Genomic DNA, 14,960 nt, shown 5'->3' on the forward strand with positions numbered 1-14,960 from the left:
GAACTCATTTATCAGCCCACAAGGGCTCTGTGAAACCACTGACAGCCTCATATAAGGGAGAAAAATTAAGAGATACACCCTTTTCTCTAGTTCCCATCTCCCGGTAAAACATGCTCTTAGCCAGAGAGGGAACACATCCCATTTGGTGGGAAGGCACAGCAGGGTCTGAGGGATACACGAAGAGGGAGAGACCCCCTCAGGCAGCTCCTGGGGACACACTGCTCAGCATGAGCCAACATGGGAGTGCAGCTGAAGAAAGCAGAGAGGCAGCCAGGGAATCGGCCACAGAGGCTGCTGCTAAGGGCTTGTGTTGCCTGAAAAGGCAGAACTGGCTGCCCAGGATGAGAGGTGCTGGCTCTCCTGATGTGACTTCCCCACCTCACCTCAAAGACAAGCATTTCATCCAAGCTAGTGAACTCCTGAACTGTCCATACTGAAAGCAATGCACTGAATACCTACTGTGCCAGAATATTGTTATCCAAATCTCCCTTGGACTCTGTGAAGCCCTCAGCATCTCATTTTTACTGCACAAAGGAAAAACAAATAATTAGTGAAATACTGCACTCAGCATCTCTAGATAGAAAGTGCTATCTAAAGCCATTTTCACTTTTTGAATTTTTTTATCACACACCATCTTCATTCTGCATCTCCTATTTTAGCAATCCCCCACCAGCCCACAGTAAGACAAACAAGATTCAAAATACAATGAAAAATTGAAATCACAAGGATGCTGCTCTTGATCTTACCCACAAAAATCATGTCTCAGCTATGGTTGTACTCAGCTTGGAGTACAATCTCTAGCCATAGTACAACTCTGCTCACCTAGGTTCAAAAACATTCAGCTGTTTGCTTTACAGAGCACTGAAGTTTGTTCCAAAACTTGAAACCATATCTGATAACACCATTTACTTGACACACTAATAACAACAGCCCTGGGCATATCCACACATTCACACTCACACGCAGAGCACCAGCCCTGCAAAAATAGGTCTGGCCTGAGGGCACTGTCTTTAACAGTTTATTTACAGGAAAATAATCTCCTTCCATATCAAGATTCAAAATTTCACTTGAAACAACTCGAGGAATTCTTCAAAATACAGGTGGCACTTCAAAGGCATATAAAACTTAAGACAAATGGCAAATAAAATAAATATTTCCCAATACAAAAAACATTTGCTGAGCTTTGTATGTTCTTAAAAATCAGAGTCCACTTAAAAGTGAAGGTATTTATACTCTCCCCCAGAGCATTGCTAAAAAGGAAAGCATGGCATTGGAAACAAGAAGTACCACATGCTAATTAAACACCGAAGTTGTGATTCTGTATTATTATCACCTATATAGTCACTGGAAATAGCTGGAATATGTTTATGAACATCTTTTAGGCACTCTCAGACTCGTATTTAGTGCCATAGTCTGTGACTTCCCTTAATTATTACAGCAGAGGAAATAATAGTTTCCCAACAAAGAAACCTCCTGAAAGTCTGAGCCAAACAGAGCTTTCAGCCAACATGTGTCATCCTGCCTGTTCTGCGCATAGTTTGGTATTTTAGAGTTGTGACTACCTGACAGTGGAGAATTTTGAGAGGGGTGGCAGGTAAAATGCAGAAGCACCTTTGCTGTAAATTCAGCAATCTGCCAGAGAACAGGAACAGAATAAGAAGGGAGGAGAACATCTGACTTCAGATGAAAAAATGATGGGAGACACTGGAGACCTACACAGTTGCATCATTATCAGACAGAAATAAAGCTGGCAGCACCCTGGGATTCAAAACTGGCAGTTTCACTCCTGATTTGATTAAAAAAAAAACAGGATAGCTTTTAAAGGGAAGTTTCAGTGCAGATCTCAATTTCAGAAATGGCAAAAAGCAAAAAAAGTCTTAATAGCAGCTCAGGCTCAGAAACTATCTAAATATTTGGTGTTAACATTATTGTTTTATTCTAAAAGCCCTAAGTTAAGTCTTTGGTACCGCAAAAAACCTGTGAAAATGTGTGCCTAGACAGAAGAGACACTAATCTGTGACCATTGCTGAGAAACACACTACATATGGGTGTTCCTGCCTGAATGAAGTTCAAAGCAAGACCTGTCCCTGAGGCAGAGCAGCATGAATGCTGTACATGAAGCAGGTGCTGGAACAGGGCTGGTGTACACAGGATCCTACAAAACATCTTGTGGCGAGAAAAATTCATGACTTGGCTCACTGCTTATTATAGAGGAGAAAAGCTACTGGCCTGCAAGCTGGGCTTTCAAAAAAAAAAAATCAAAAAAACCCAAAAACCAACCAAACAAAAACCCCCCCCAAAAAAAAAAATAAATAAAACCACCACAAATGCCCCATAGTTTATCAGCAGCATCAGCTCTTGGCTTGATCCTGAGAGAACAGTTTCATTCAAAATGTTACCCAGCCACCCACAGACAGTAATTGTGGAGGACTCAACACCCCTGGGAGGAGCACAGAAGTGGGAGAAAAATATTCCTGGAAATACTGCTTAATTTTTAAAATAAGTCAGCCATACCATGGGAAGGCTTATTAGAATATGAAAAGAAACAGCTGACATTGACAAATGCTTGTAGAGAACATATTAAATTCATTGAGAACACCAAACATTATTTTTAAAAAATATTTTAGGGAGATCAAAAAGCTGATGTGGCAAAAGTGAAGAAGACTAAAGGGATTTTTTTTTAAGTACAAAGAGTTTGGGAGACATCATTTGTTTGCCATGAGGATTCTCTTTTTTTCCAATTATTTTGTTTGATCTACTACAGCTAGAATCCAAATCCCATCTTCCCCAAAAAAACAGAAAACCTACTAGAAAAATTGGAGAAGGAATCAGTTTAGATTAGTGGGAAGAGTATCTCTGGAGATGAAATAAATCAGAGAAAATAACCACATCTTCAAAAGCAAAGCTCCCTACCCACTTCCTGGAACTGGAGACAGAGGGGGAGAAGCAGAGGGATGCAGTCTGTACCATCACAAGAACTCTCCTCAGTGTCTGGAACATATTCAGCAGCTCTCCTGGAAAACATTCCTCCAGCACAGCATCCTGCAAGACATTACATGGATGCAGCTGGACTGTGGCAACAGCCACTGGGAGAGCAGGGGGCCCCAGCTCTGGAAGCAACCACAGGTTTTGAGGGTGAAGGGGCAGCCCCCCACTTCGGCTGGCCTTGGCTCTCAACACAGTCTAAGATCTACCAGGGGCTCCTCTGCAACAACAGCTTGGAGAACACTGCTATGTCTGCAAAAAGCCTCACCACAGCAGCTTTTGCAGTGGAATTACTATTATCAGGAGTTTAAATCACTGTAGTTCTGGGGCTGCAGAATCACTAACAAACCTTTTTAATTAACTGAAATAACCAGGAGAAATAAATGCTGGCAGAGACACAAAGACAATAATGTCACTATTATTTTCTTAAACCCCACCTGTTTGTATTGAAAATTTCAAGCAAAAATCTCTCCAAAAAAGGAAATACAAAAAATTAAGAGCCCTTCTGCCTCCATTTCTACCACCAGTGTCACCTGTTCCAACACCTGGGGACATGCTCCCCTCTCCTCCACACCCCCAGGTGCCACCCTGCACACAGCTGGAGTGCAGCTGCAGCCAAGCAACATGCAGCAGACAAGACACCAGAGCACACCCTGTCCATTGCTGGGACACACCTGCATCCTTCCCCAACCCATGCCACAGATTTTTCTGACATCTCAAGTTATTTCAGGTATGTCCAGCTTGTTTGAAACAGACCAAAGTTCAGGAATCACTGGGTGAAAACACAAGCCTCCTTCCCTTCAACTGTGGCACCTCTCCAGGCGACACTGCCCTCCCCCCCTAATTCCCAAATGGCCATTCCTCTACATAGCTGCAGTAAAATAAATTGTTTTCAGCACACTTGCAATCCTCACCTTCTGAAAATAACAAATACCCTGGTTTATGTTCATATTGTCATTGTTTGCATCACTCCTAAATGTCCTCTCTATATAATTTTATTGAAAAGCAACAACGGTATTCCTGCTAACTTCAAAGACTTTTAAAAGTGGACTTATTTGTGCTTTCTTCAGGTTTGATTGATAAAGATAACCACAAAATCTTCCAGAAATTCTGCCATAATTAAAATAAAAATTTTATATAGATGTCCTGTGAGAGAACTGGAACTGCATACCATTGTTCATTGACGCTTGGGACTGCAAGCGTCAGTCACTATTTTTATGTATTTTTTTACTGACTGCAAGTGTCAGTAAAAAGTATTTTTATGTCCAAATTGCTGGTTAGCTCATTACAATGCTTGGCATCAAATCAGTAAGTACAATGAAACTGCATATTGTTGTTCTTTGATGCTGTAAAGTGTGTTCCCAAGCAGACTTCATTTATTCATAGGCTTGTCAGAGACAAACCAATACAGGAAATATAAACATCCCATTAAATGTTTCAACTAAAATCTTGAGCAAGTTCCCACTGCTAAATGATTTAGTTCATCCACACACTTCAAACTTAAATATCAACACAGAAGAGGTAAACAGATGCCAAATGGTAATTCAGCTGAGATACATCCTGGACATTCCCTACCACACTCTAATGCCAAAAATGGGAGTATTCCTTGCTTGTACTGATGCACTACAACATCTGAGGAAGGAGATTGTCCTCATTTGGAAAAATCCACCTGTTTTTGAGGATTAAATAAAAAATGCATGAGATGCTGTCGGGAGAACTAGGACTCCAACAAACATTGACTCTAAACTCAGGCATGAATATCTCTGTCCAAGCTGGTATTTCTATTGCGGTATGGGGGCTGACACACAGGTAGTTTGGACAGCTCTTCAGTCTTCATATTCCCTCTTTTTTAACTCTAGTCAGCAACTGTTAAATTTACTGGATGCACAGCACAGGGATTATTATTATTCTATGAAATGGGTATAACACAAGCATTGTCAACACCAACATCTCCACAATTTGGACAAAGGGTCTTCACCTTTGGCAAAGGCAGACAGAAGCTCAGAGTTGATGTTCAGTGCAGAAGCTGTGGCTGCTCGCCTGAAGGTGGACATCCTCTCCTCAGGAGTATGGCAGAACAAAACCTGTACAGTCTGTATGTTCCCCCTTCTCCAAAACACACAGTAACAATTTAGATGCATAGTTTTAAAGCAATTTTCATACAAGAAGACAGATAGTCATGACTTTACATCCACCTACTGAATGAACACTGGTCATCTCAGTCTCTTGTCAGTGGAACTCTTTTGGAGGACAGTATCAGAAAAAAAAGTATTCCAAAGAATTAATAATTTCGAAGAGTTCTCACTGATAAATAAGTGAGGTACGTCACATTTTCATATATCCCTGATACTTTCAGTTGAAAGTTTCATGCTTTTCCCACTATTAAATAGCCTCACAGAAATTCAGTTAACGCTGCAACAGTCTATTACCCTCAGTTAAAAGTTTTTGCCTTGATGAGGTTTCTGGGCTCCTTTAAACAGTAAACAGTATTGTTGCACTTAAAAAATAAAAATGTCATACAAAAAAATAAACATTTTTCAAATCTTGAAAATAGTGATTGTTCCTTGTATTTTCCAATTCAGCTTTCACGTCAAATTGACCACAAAGTTCTTGTCTATAAGCTTCTTCAAAAATTTCTGCTCGGCGGTGATGTTGTGGTATTCATTCTAAAGAGATGTGAGGGAATAATAGAATTAATTATAAAATCAAATTATAACTAGCAGCATCACTTGGCTGTTCCTTTCTATTACCTGGGATACTTGGAAGATGCTAAGAAAAGATCTGGGGAAAAGTCTTCTTAGCAAAGGCTTAGCACAGTTTCCCAAGAAAACAGGATGCTCAGAACTAGATTAGATATTTCCATAAGGACACAACTGAAAAGGATGATCCCTTGGTGATAAGAAAAGGTGAAATGTGGTCTCACAGAAATCCTGCCATTATTAATTCTCTTAAATCCTGCCCTGCTTATTCAGAACAATGGCTGTTTACAAAACAAGCAGTAAGAAAATGAGTAATCCTCAAAGCTCAGTGAAGTTTCTTGAAGAGCACATCAGGCACCTGTAGTTCAGATGCACCCTGCCAATTAGGTTCAGCAAGCCCAAAGCAACCCATCTTCTGTGCTGTATCCAGGCTCTCAATACATAGGAGACCACAACGGTTAGTGGAGGGCAGCACAAGGAAAGTAAATTTACTTAAAGACACTGAATCCTGTAAATTAAAATTATAATATATTTTACACAGTATACATATTATAATATGTATACTGCATAAAAGATTATACAGATGTAGTGTAATATTTGCGATTTATTGCCACTAAAGAACTAAAAGAACATTTTTGTTTAATAGTTTGTTTTTTGAAGTTTCAATACTTTAGGAAACTTGCAGATGTCTATTCAACTAATGATCAGCCTTACTCAAACTTAGTATATGTTGCAGAAAAGCACCTGCAGAGAGGAGCCTCCAAAAGAAGACAAGTTCAGTGTCAGAGGAAAATTATCTCAGAATAGCAGGCATCTAGGAGTTCTGAGAAAAACGTGGAAGGCTCCTATGGGCATTGTCTCTACCCTTCCTCTTCAGCAAACAGAAGAGAAGGAAAATGGTACCCATATGCTCTGAGCAAATGGCAAAGAAAACTTCACACTGCAGTGAAGGGCTAAGACAAGGTTGCTTTAAACACAGAGATGAAGACAACTGAATACAAGAGCAAGACATAAAAGAAAAAAGAGGAATGGTCTTAGCAAAGCAGCAGGGAAGAAAAGGCATTACTAATGTTTTCCAGGCTCCTGTGGCTCCCTTTCCTGATGAACTGTGGCTTCCCCACCTCCTGGAAGCAGTTCCTTCTCTTCCTGCCCTCCTCCAAGAGCTGCTTTTCTTTTCTACTTTGTTTCCAAAATTCAGTTCTTTTCCTATGCAAGACCAATACAAGTTCATAGGTCTTAACTCCTTCCATTCCCCTTTGCTCTTCTTTCTACCTTTTAAGGAGTCTGACAGCTATGACATACAGTACAAGTAGGTGCCAAGGAAAAAGACAACACCAAAAGAAACACCACCACTCATGTGCTGACAGTGCTAACAAAGATGTCTCTAGGACAAGAGCTGTGCAGCCTAAGGAAAACACCAGCAAAGCTAAACACAACACAAATGTACATCGCATGTAGACACTGCAGAATATGGTACAGCACAAGGGACATAAAGATCAGTATTCTACATTTTTCAGAAACAACAGCAGACAGGAAGATACTCAAGCAATGTTAACCCACAAGCAGTTGAACCAGGAGAAGGTGGGAGGCCCTTCTGACCTGCAGACCACACTTCTATCTATATTGAATTGCCTTCCCCAGTTACCAGCTCTATTACTCTCAGCACAAACAAGTGTTAGTTACCTGCATCATCTGAGACATGGTTTCATTGCCATAGTAGTGCAAAGAGCTATTTCTGTCATTGAAGTCATACTTGAAGCCTGCCAGGTGGACTTCATGGCATATGTGAAATGCCAGTGTAATGGCAATTAGCCCCGTTGTTGGATGCTTAGGTTTCTGCAACAAAACACAAAGACAACACACACATACATACCTGACAGCCTGATCGGAACTGCAAACTTAAGAACAGAGACAAGAGCAATCAGGCAACCTGGGTCTTCTACAGATGTTTCATTTTAGAGGTTGATCCCCTCCTGTCTAAAGAAATAAGGTACTGCCCCCACAGGCTTCCCATGACCAGGGTGTCTGTCATGCCAGCCCCACAGGCATCTCTGGAACTCCTTTGTTTCTAGTGGGGGCTGAGCCCACAGTGTAGCCCTTCCCCTCACACAGGCATCAGGAAGTCTCCCCATTGCTCTGCGCAGCTACTTTCATAAAACTGGGCAGGCTTCACTACCCTGGAAAACAATCTACAACCCCCTCAAATTTGACTGAATTATGAGATGTGTTCAGAAGTTGCCACACGATGGAGATCCAGATGAACACAATACGATATGATAAAATTTTCATAGCAACAAACTAAAAAAGCATGAAGGCTATGACTACAGAAATTTGACTGAATTTGCAGTTCTTCAAAGCAGGGAAATTCCAGAAGAACTTTGCTTTAGACCTTCCCATGCTATCCCCATTAGAAGAAACAAAATTGTAAATAAAATTATTTCTTCCTACAATAGGTTTGGAAGCAAATGCAATGTAAAATGAAGAGCATGTCATAAACAGGTTTTAACTGTGCAAAATTAAGAGCACCTAACCAAAAGGTAGCATTTCTCACAAAAGCACAGAAGAAGTCCATGTAACTATCTGCCCTATCTTGTATTCAGATACATGACTTCCTTAGAACCAGCTACCAGCAGAGGCTAATATGATCTGGGGAAGCAAATGAGGTATGCTTTTTTAGAGAGAGATAAACTCATTCATTTGACCATGACGAAGCTAAGGTGAAAAGGTGTCCCCAGAAATGGACAAAACTTTCAGGCACCAATACCCTTCTTAGCTAAAGAAAGATTTTTCTCAGAGAGCAAATGAGCTATCATATGCTCTTAGTAGCTGCAGTCAAACCTCAAACTGAGCACAAAGTCACGGGCTTTTTTTTCCAACGCTGACCCCAAGGCTCAGTTTGTCTCTGAAAAAGACGCAGACAAACCAGTACTAGACAACTCTGTGCATAGAAAAGGCAGATGAGGTCAATGTATTTCTTTGTGACAACACTTTGTGACAACACAAAAAATCCCCAGGAAGAAGTTACTATTCTCAGCTCTTTAAAGCCTAACTGCAGTCACAGAAAGGAACTATCACCTTTTATGGAAAAATTTTTGGTATGTTTATGCAACTCTTGGAGTATTCCAGAAATAGTATCTGCTTAAAATGTGCACCATGCCCAGGGCTCCTGCCAGTTAGAAAAATAACTTTCTGCCCTAGGGGCCCAACATCATAAACTTAGTGGTGACTCTGCTGCAACATCCATAATAAACAGGACCCCAAAACGATGGCAGGAATGCTACATGTGAGGATTTAGCGCTATTTGGAAATATCAGGAATACCACAGGTTGTAACTACCTCTGTTCACCTGTAAGTATCATAAAATTAATTTCAAAAAAATATCATTTAAAAGCAACTTCTTTTAAAATGTACTATCCTGCAATATCCAGATATCCTTCACCTGTAATTAACTATTTTCAGCCTACATAATGGGAATAGGCACAGCCCTGAAATGACTCCACTACACTTACTGAATTTAGAGGTGCTGGGGCAACACATCTGATTTTATTCCCAGCTCTACTAACAACCAGAAATGCTTGCTGGCTATGCACTAATGTGCTCACTGGGAACATGAGACTGCTTTAATGGAAAAGGCAGGGACAGCAGGGAAAGAAACAGTGGTTGCTGGCATGTCCTGCAGGCAGAGGGGGCTGAAGCGCAGGACAGCGAAGGCAGCACCAGCCCTTCCCAGGGACAAGCAATAGTACAGAGGGCCCCGGTGTGAGACCTTCCTGCCCACAGAGCCTATGGTGTGACCTGCAGCTTAACCAAGCTGTGCCAGGGCCACTGCAGATTTGCAGGGTCTTGTAATCTCCCAGTCACAGCCCACCTCTGAGATGTGAGGAAAAGGGAGGAAGAGCATGCTTGAGATTGATCTTTACTGTACAGGTGTGAGGAACTGCAAAACTCCTGGCACACAATAAGTACAGAGGTCACAGAAGGGGACTCTAGGTCTGTGCAGGGCACTCAAAGGCAGGAGAAGAGCAAAGGGGCCTGTGCCTCCATACCAGCTGACACCATGCACATCTCTCTGACTCACTGACAGCACTGCTTTTAATATCCACTCCCCCTGAGAGGGGAGCCCCAGAAGAGTCAGGAGGGACTTCTGGACCCACGGAGGCCATGTGCGTTCTGTGGCCATTTAGGAGATTAGTCAGGCATTCAATTACTATGCTGCTTTCTTGCCACCCTTGGCTGAAAACCTGAAATGCCAGAGGCCCAAGCAAGCACCTACGAAAATGGGTATTTTCGGTAAGTCTGAGTGTTAGTAAGGGAGAAAAAAAACCACTATTAGGCTCAGAAAACAGAAAGAAATTTTAGAAAGAGGTACAAAACCTACCCCCGTGACACCTGTTCAGTATTAGAAAAAGTAAACCAGAAAAAAAATTGTGGCAGACACTCCACAGTGGCAGCCTGCTGACATTTCCACATGTGTCACTTAGGTGGTGTTGGTGAAGTGGGGATATAACCCCAGGTAACTGTCTCTGTGCAAAACAGCACAGGGTTGATCCTGACTGCACAAGGGAGGTTCCCAGCCTGAAGCATTACCTTTCATCAAAAACAATTTTCCATCAAGAACTGACAATTAAAATCTATTTTTATGTCCAAATATTATTACAATGCTTGGCATCAAATCAGTAAGTACAACCATGCTGCCAGACATTCATCATTAGCACAGGGCTGGAATATCTTCCGTGTTCCTTAGTCCCTTCCCTAGTCCCAGGAGTATGAAATTGCAGAGTGCCAGAAATACCACTTTTCTGGGGTTTGGAGGGGAGGGTTTGTTTGGTGTGGGGTTATTTTTGGTTTTTTGGTTTTTGGTGGAGGTTTCATTGTTTGTTTGGGTTTTTTTGTCTGTATTTTTGTGTGCCTTGGGGTTTTTTTTAAGAAAACCACCCAAAATTCATATCCAGACTCCCAATTATTTCTAGAAACTCTTTGGATCTGTCATGCTGCATTACCTGCCTGTCTTCCCCAGTAAAGGCATTTTGTCTGTCTGGAAAGCAACTTCATTTCATACCAATGACAGAACCCATAAAAAGGTACTTTTGGTACACAGAGCTAGCCATTTTCCCATTTTCTTAAACCACCATCTAAATGGCAAACTACTTTAATGCAAACCTAAAGGGTTTTCTACATTGCAGTCTACTGTAATAAAGATACAATTGCCTCTAAATACATATTTGGTTGCACAAAACTAGAAGAGACAAAAGAAAAAAACATACCTCCTTCTTAGGAAACCTTGTTGGGAAATGAAGCCACTCATAAGCAGCTTTCCTGGTGATGCTGGGATCAAGAATCCTGATTTGACTCGATTTGTAGATCATATTCAGAGCCGGTTTCTTCCAAAAGCCCTTCGTGCTCTGTGACAGGCAAGTAAATACATATTTTTAACAATGGAAAACAGTTGAATTTAGTTTTGTAGCAACTCTAACCAGTGTAAACTCCAAGAGCATGAGTTAAAGAAGAAGAAAAGTGCCTAATCTCTCTAAGTTCAAAACCACCTGCTCCTGGAACAGGGAACAGACTGCTGCAGCCATAGCCAGCTGGCTGGAAAACAGCTTTGCAGAACGGTCCGTGATGAACAACATGTACAAACAATATGCCCTGGAGGCCATAAAGCTCACTGCATGCTGGCCATGTTAGTAAGAGCATAGACAACAGGCATACAGAAGTTGCTATTATTCTCAACTACTTTGCACTGTGCCCTTTCTGCAGTCCCACAAATGCTGTGTTGGGCTCCCCCTCTGTGCAGGAGAGTGTCAAACAGCAGAAGTCACTACAACAGCCAAGGGGCCAGAGCTCCCAGCGAACAAAATGGTTTGAGCAGGCTGGGTTTGTTGAGGCCATCATCTGCTATCTGGAAGGGGTTAACGAAGATGACATCACACTCTTCTCAGAAGCACACAGTGAAAGGACAAGGAGAAATTTTCTCCTACAAGTGTGCTGAAGCACTGAAATGGAGTTTGTAGAAATACCCTTGGAAATACTCAAAATTTACTCAGACAGTGCCCTGAGAGCCCAGTATGACTTTGAACCTGGTCCTTAATCAAGAAGACTCAAAAAGACTTTGGACTTAACACCTCCTGAGAGAGGTCACTTTTAACATTATTCTGCAATTCCTGCAAGTGCAGCGGGTAAAATAATCTGGGAAATGGCTGGAGCATGCATGTTAAAATATCAAACAGCACTAGGAAGAGGATAAAAATACATTTCCCAGAGGTAAACTGCTCAGTGGTGAGGAACTGATCAAATATGTGCATTAGAAACAACACAAAGCATTTATGGAAGAGGGATATTAAATAAACTGACTACAAGGAGATCCAGAGCTCCTCACAGAATTCACAGAATGACTAGGTTAGAAGAGACGTGAAAGATCATTGAGTCCAACCTATGCCCTAACATCTCAACTAAACCATGGGCACCAAGTGCCTCCCTCTCAGCTGGGAGGACTACAGTTAAAAGCAAATGTGTATTTTACAGAAGAAATGTGTGGCAAGATGAGCCAAGGCACATGAATAATTGAACTCACTATTTTCTGACCACCAAGTATCTCCCAAAGCCACTTCAAGTCCCGTGGTTTGAAGACAATGAGAACAACAGTGGTATTAGGGTCGTAGTGGATGGGATCTGAGAAGATAGATTCTGGGTAAGAAAGGCGGAAAGTCGTCCTCCTCCCAACATCCTCTTCATACCCTATCACAGGGCCATTATTCATTCTGCAGAGGACAGAGGCACAGAGACATCAATGACTGCCCCACCCGTGTTTCTTCTGGGCAGTGGCTGCCACACATGTTATTAGTCTGCAGGACAGACACTGCGTCTGGGTAACCAAAAGCTTAGCAGCCCAGCATTTATGTATCACATTACACAGCAGAGGAGCAATTATCAGGTGCACTCACCCTCTACCCTCAGAAGGATCAAGAACACACGGGAACATGGCCAAGGTGGTTTAGAATACAGTCACACAATTGCTTATCATGTATCACTCAAGCATAAATCTGATTTGGCTCCAACACACACACACTAGAGAAGGGCAGAGAGAGTACCTGGCCTTGGAGAATTACCCGTTGCTCCATGTACACAAAATGAAAAGGAGATAGCATTTACCTTATTATGACATCATACGAGTCAATTTTCTCCCCTAATGTCTTATTTCGAAGTACTCCTCCATTACCAACCACAACGCACCGTCGACAGGGAATGCTGTGGAACAAAGAGAAGTTTTAATATACGTGACTTCCCTGGTTTCATATTATTAATAATACTTCTGCATGTTAACTGGCTTTTTTTTAAGTAAGTTCCTTTATCTTTTGCAGCCCTTGGCCCCTACAAAGATTCAATCCCATATCATGTACTATGGCTGCTTTAAAAAAGAAAAAAAAAAGGCATATTTCAAGGACTGACAAAGTCCATAACTGGCTTCTGTCTTGTGAAACTGTTTTTACACATCTCCTTTTTCTAGTGGTCTGCTGTTTAAGATCACCTAACCAGTTCGTAATATGGGTGCCATTTGATAAATTATCTGCCACAGTCCTTCAAACTTGTCCCAGTCTGGAAAAGCTAACTCAGTATTAAGGTGCTTCTGCAGTATTATACAACTGCACACCTCCAACACAAAAATGCAGCAAAATTTATGTTCACCTTACAGGTCTATGAACTGTACATGTGAAAAATCTCAGCCCAAGGACACATGACAGCTTTACAAATGACTATAGTGTGGATTTCTCTCCCTCTACTTAAAAGGTGCTGTCAAAGTCAAAACATGTTTACACAAGTGACTGTGCATGGTGCCATAATGTAACAAGATCCCTTGAAGATCAAGATCGATCCTCTAATTAAAGGTTGCATTCTTATATGACCAGATTCAAATTAGACACCATTCCTAGGCCTATAAATACTATGTGCTAAAAAATAAGATTTTATACTACATCAAATCAAATGAGAAATTTAAAATTTACAATACATTCAGAGATAAAAGCATGCAAAATATGTATTGCAGAGATGTTAAACTTACCAAAGTTTAAGGGTAAGATTTTCAAAGTTACCACAGATTTTTTTAGTGCATATTTAGATTTTACCATCATGTTTCAATGCTGAAAAAAGGGGGGGAGCTCACAAATAGGCTTCCTGGTTTTTTCACTCATTATATTTTGCCTTTTTAGGAAGGTTTAAATCAAACACGTAAAACTGTAAACTCCTTTCAGAATAAGCACATCATTTTTTGTTGTAAAAATGCCTCTTTGTTTAGAGCAAAAGCCATTCAATTTAGTTGCAGCAGGAACAATGAGAAAATATGAGTCACCTCACAGTAACACCCCACTCCTTTAGTTCTTTCTTCAAGTAAGAAAAAGGCTCCATGCCACTTCTTGCTCTAGGTTCAGGACACCAAAACTGTGTCACAAAAACCACTATAATTTATATTGAATTCCCAACACGGCACTTCATGCAAACTAATTAATTTCTTTCTCCTCAAACAGTCCAACCTGTTTTTTCAGCTGAGAGTTATTATTCAATATCAATCAAAACAGCTAGTTCCAGCCAAGACTGAGCAACATCTCAATGTACAAAGCAGTTCCCTGAATTTCCTACAGAATTAACAACCTCTGCAGAGATAGTTGCCTTTAAATATACACACAAACACATACATACATACATATATATACACACACACATATATAAAACCAGTGCTCTAAATGCAGCTTTCAGGGTCGGGTTTCATGAAAAAAGCTAGCATACCTTTCTCTACTGTTTCCTGAACAGCTGAGTAGAAGGCAAGCATTCATTAGAAGACTTCCAGGTAATACCATAACTCAAGTGACCTGGTATCTTGAAAATCAGAGGGGTGAAAACCTGTTATACCATCCTGTCTGCAGTACACTCACTCCCTCTACACCCCTAAATCACTTCCCTCTCTACTCTTTTTGCCCATTCCTTTTTGTTTTATTTTTCTATCTAGTCTGAAAGTATCTTAAGAAAGCAGAATGATGAACATATGCCTCATACAATTTACAGCAAGAGTAAGAATGCAGAAGTTGCCCTTTTCCTGAATTACACCTTGTAGCTTACAGCTATAGCTTAGAGCTCAAAGTAAGGAAGGAAAAGGGAAAACTGGATGAAAAAATGTGATCAGTAAGTGATGAGGGTGGAGTGAGGGAGAGGGGCAAAAAGCACAAGATTAGCATATGGTTGTATCATTTACTTTGAGGAGGCACTGCTTTTTCTGTTCCTTGTAGA

The 14,960-nt window shown here is 41.0% G+C and overlaps 1 protein-coding gene across 20 annotated transcripts in view; it reads right to left on the reverse strand.

The window, feature by feature from the left end:
• ST3GAL6 (ST3 beta-galactoside alpha-2,3-sialyltransferase 6) overlaps positions 1 to 14,960 on the reverse strand; it is a 167,180-nt gene that overhangs the window by 122,214 nt on the left and 30,006 nt on the right. For 16 of the 20 annotated variants that reach the window (XM_050976379.1, XM_050976337.1, XM_050976342.1 and 13 more), the window contains 5 exons: positions 12,834 to 12,929; positions 12,256 to 12,442; positions 10,949 to 11,086; positions 7,368 to 7,520; positions 997 to 5,651 (listed from right to left, as the gene is read on the reverse strand). In XM_050976379.1, coding sequence (XP_050832336.1) covers positions 5,571 to 5,651; positions 7,368 to 7,520; positions 10,949 to 11,086; positions 12,256 to 12,442; positions 12,834 to 12,929 — 655 coding nt within the window. In that variant the 3' untranslated portion in view covers positions 997 to 5,570. Of the gene's footprint in view, positions 1 to 996; positions 5,652 to 7,367; positions 7,583 to 10,948; positions 11,087 to 12,255; positions 12,443 to 12,833; positions 12,930 to 14,462; positions 14,529 to 14,960 lie in introns of those variants that run through there. The other 4 variants (XR_007777905.1, XR_007777904.1, XM_050976399.1 and 1 more) reach the window with 3 other exon arrangements.

Source organism: Serinus canaria, chromosome 1, assembly GCF_022539315.1.
Source record: "Serinus canaria isolate serCan28SL12 chromosome 1, serCan2020, whole genome shotgun sequence".
Lineage (NCBI taxonomy): Eukaryota > Metazoa > Chordata > Aves > Passeriformes > Fringillidae > Serinus > Serinus canaria.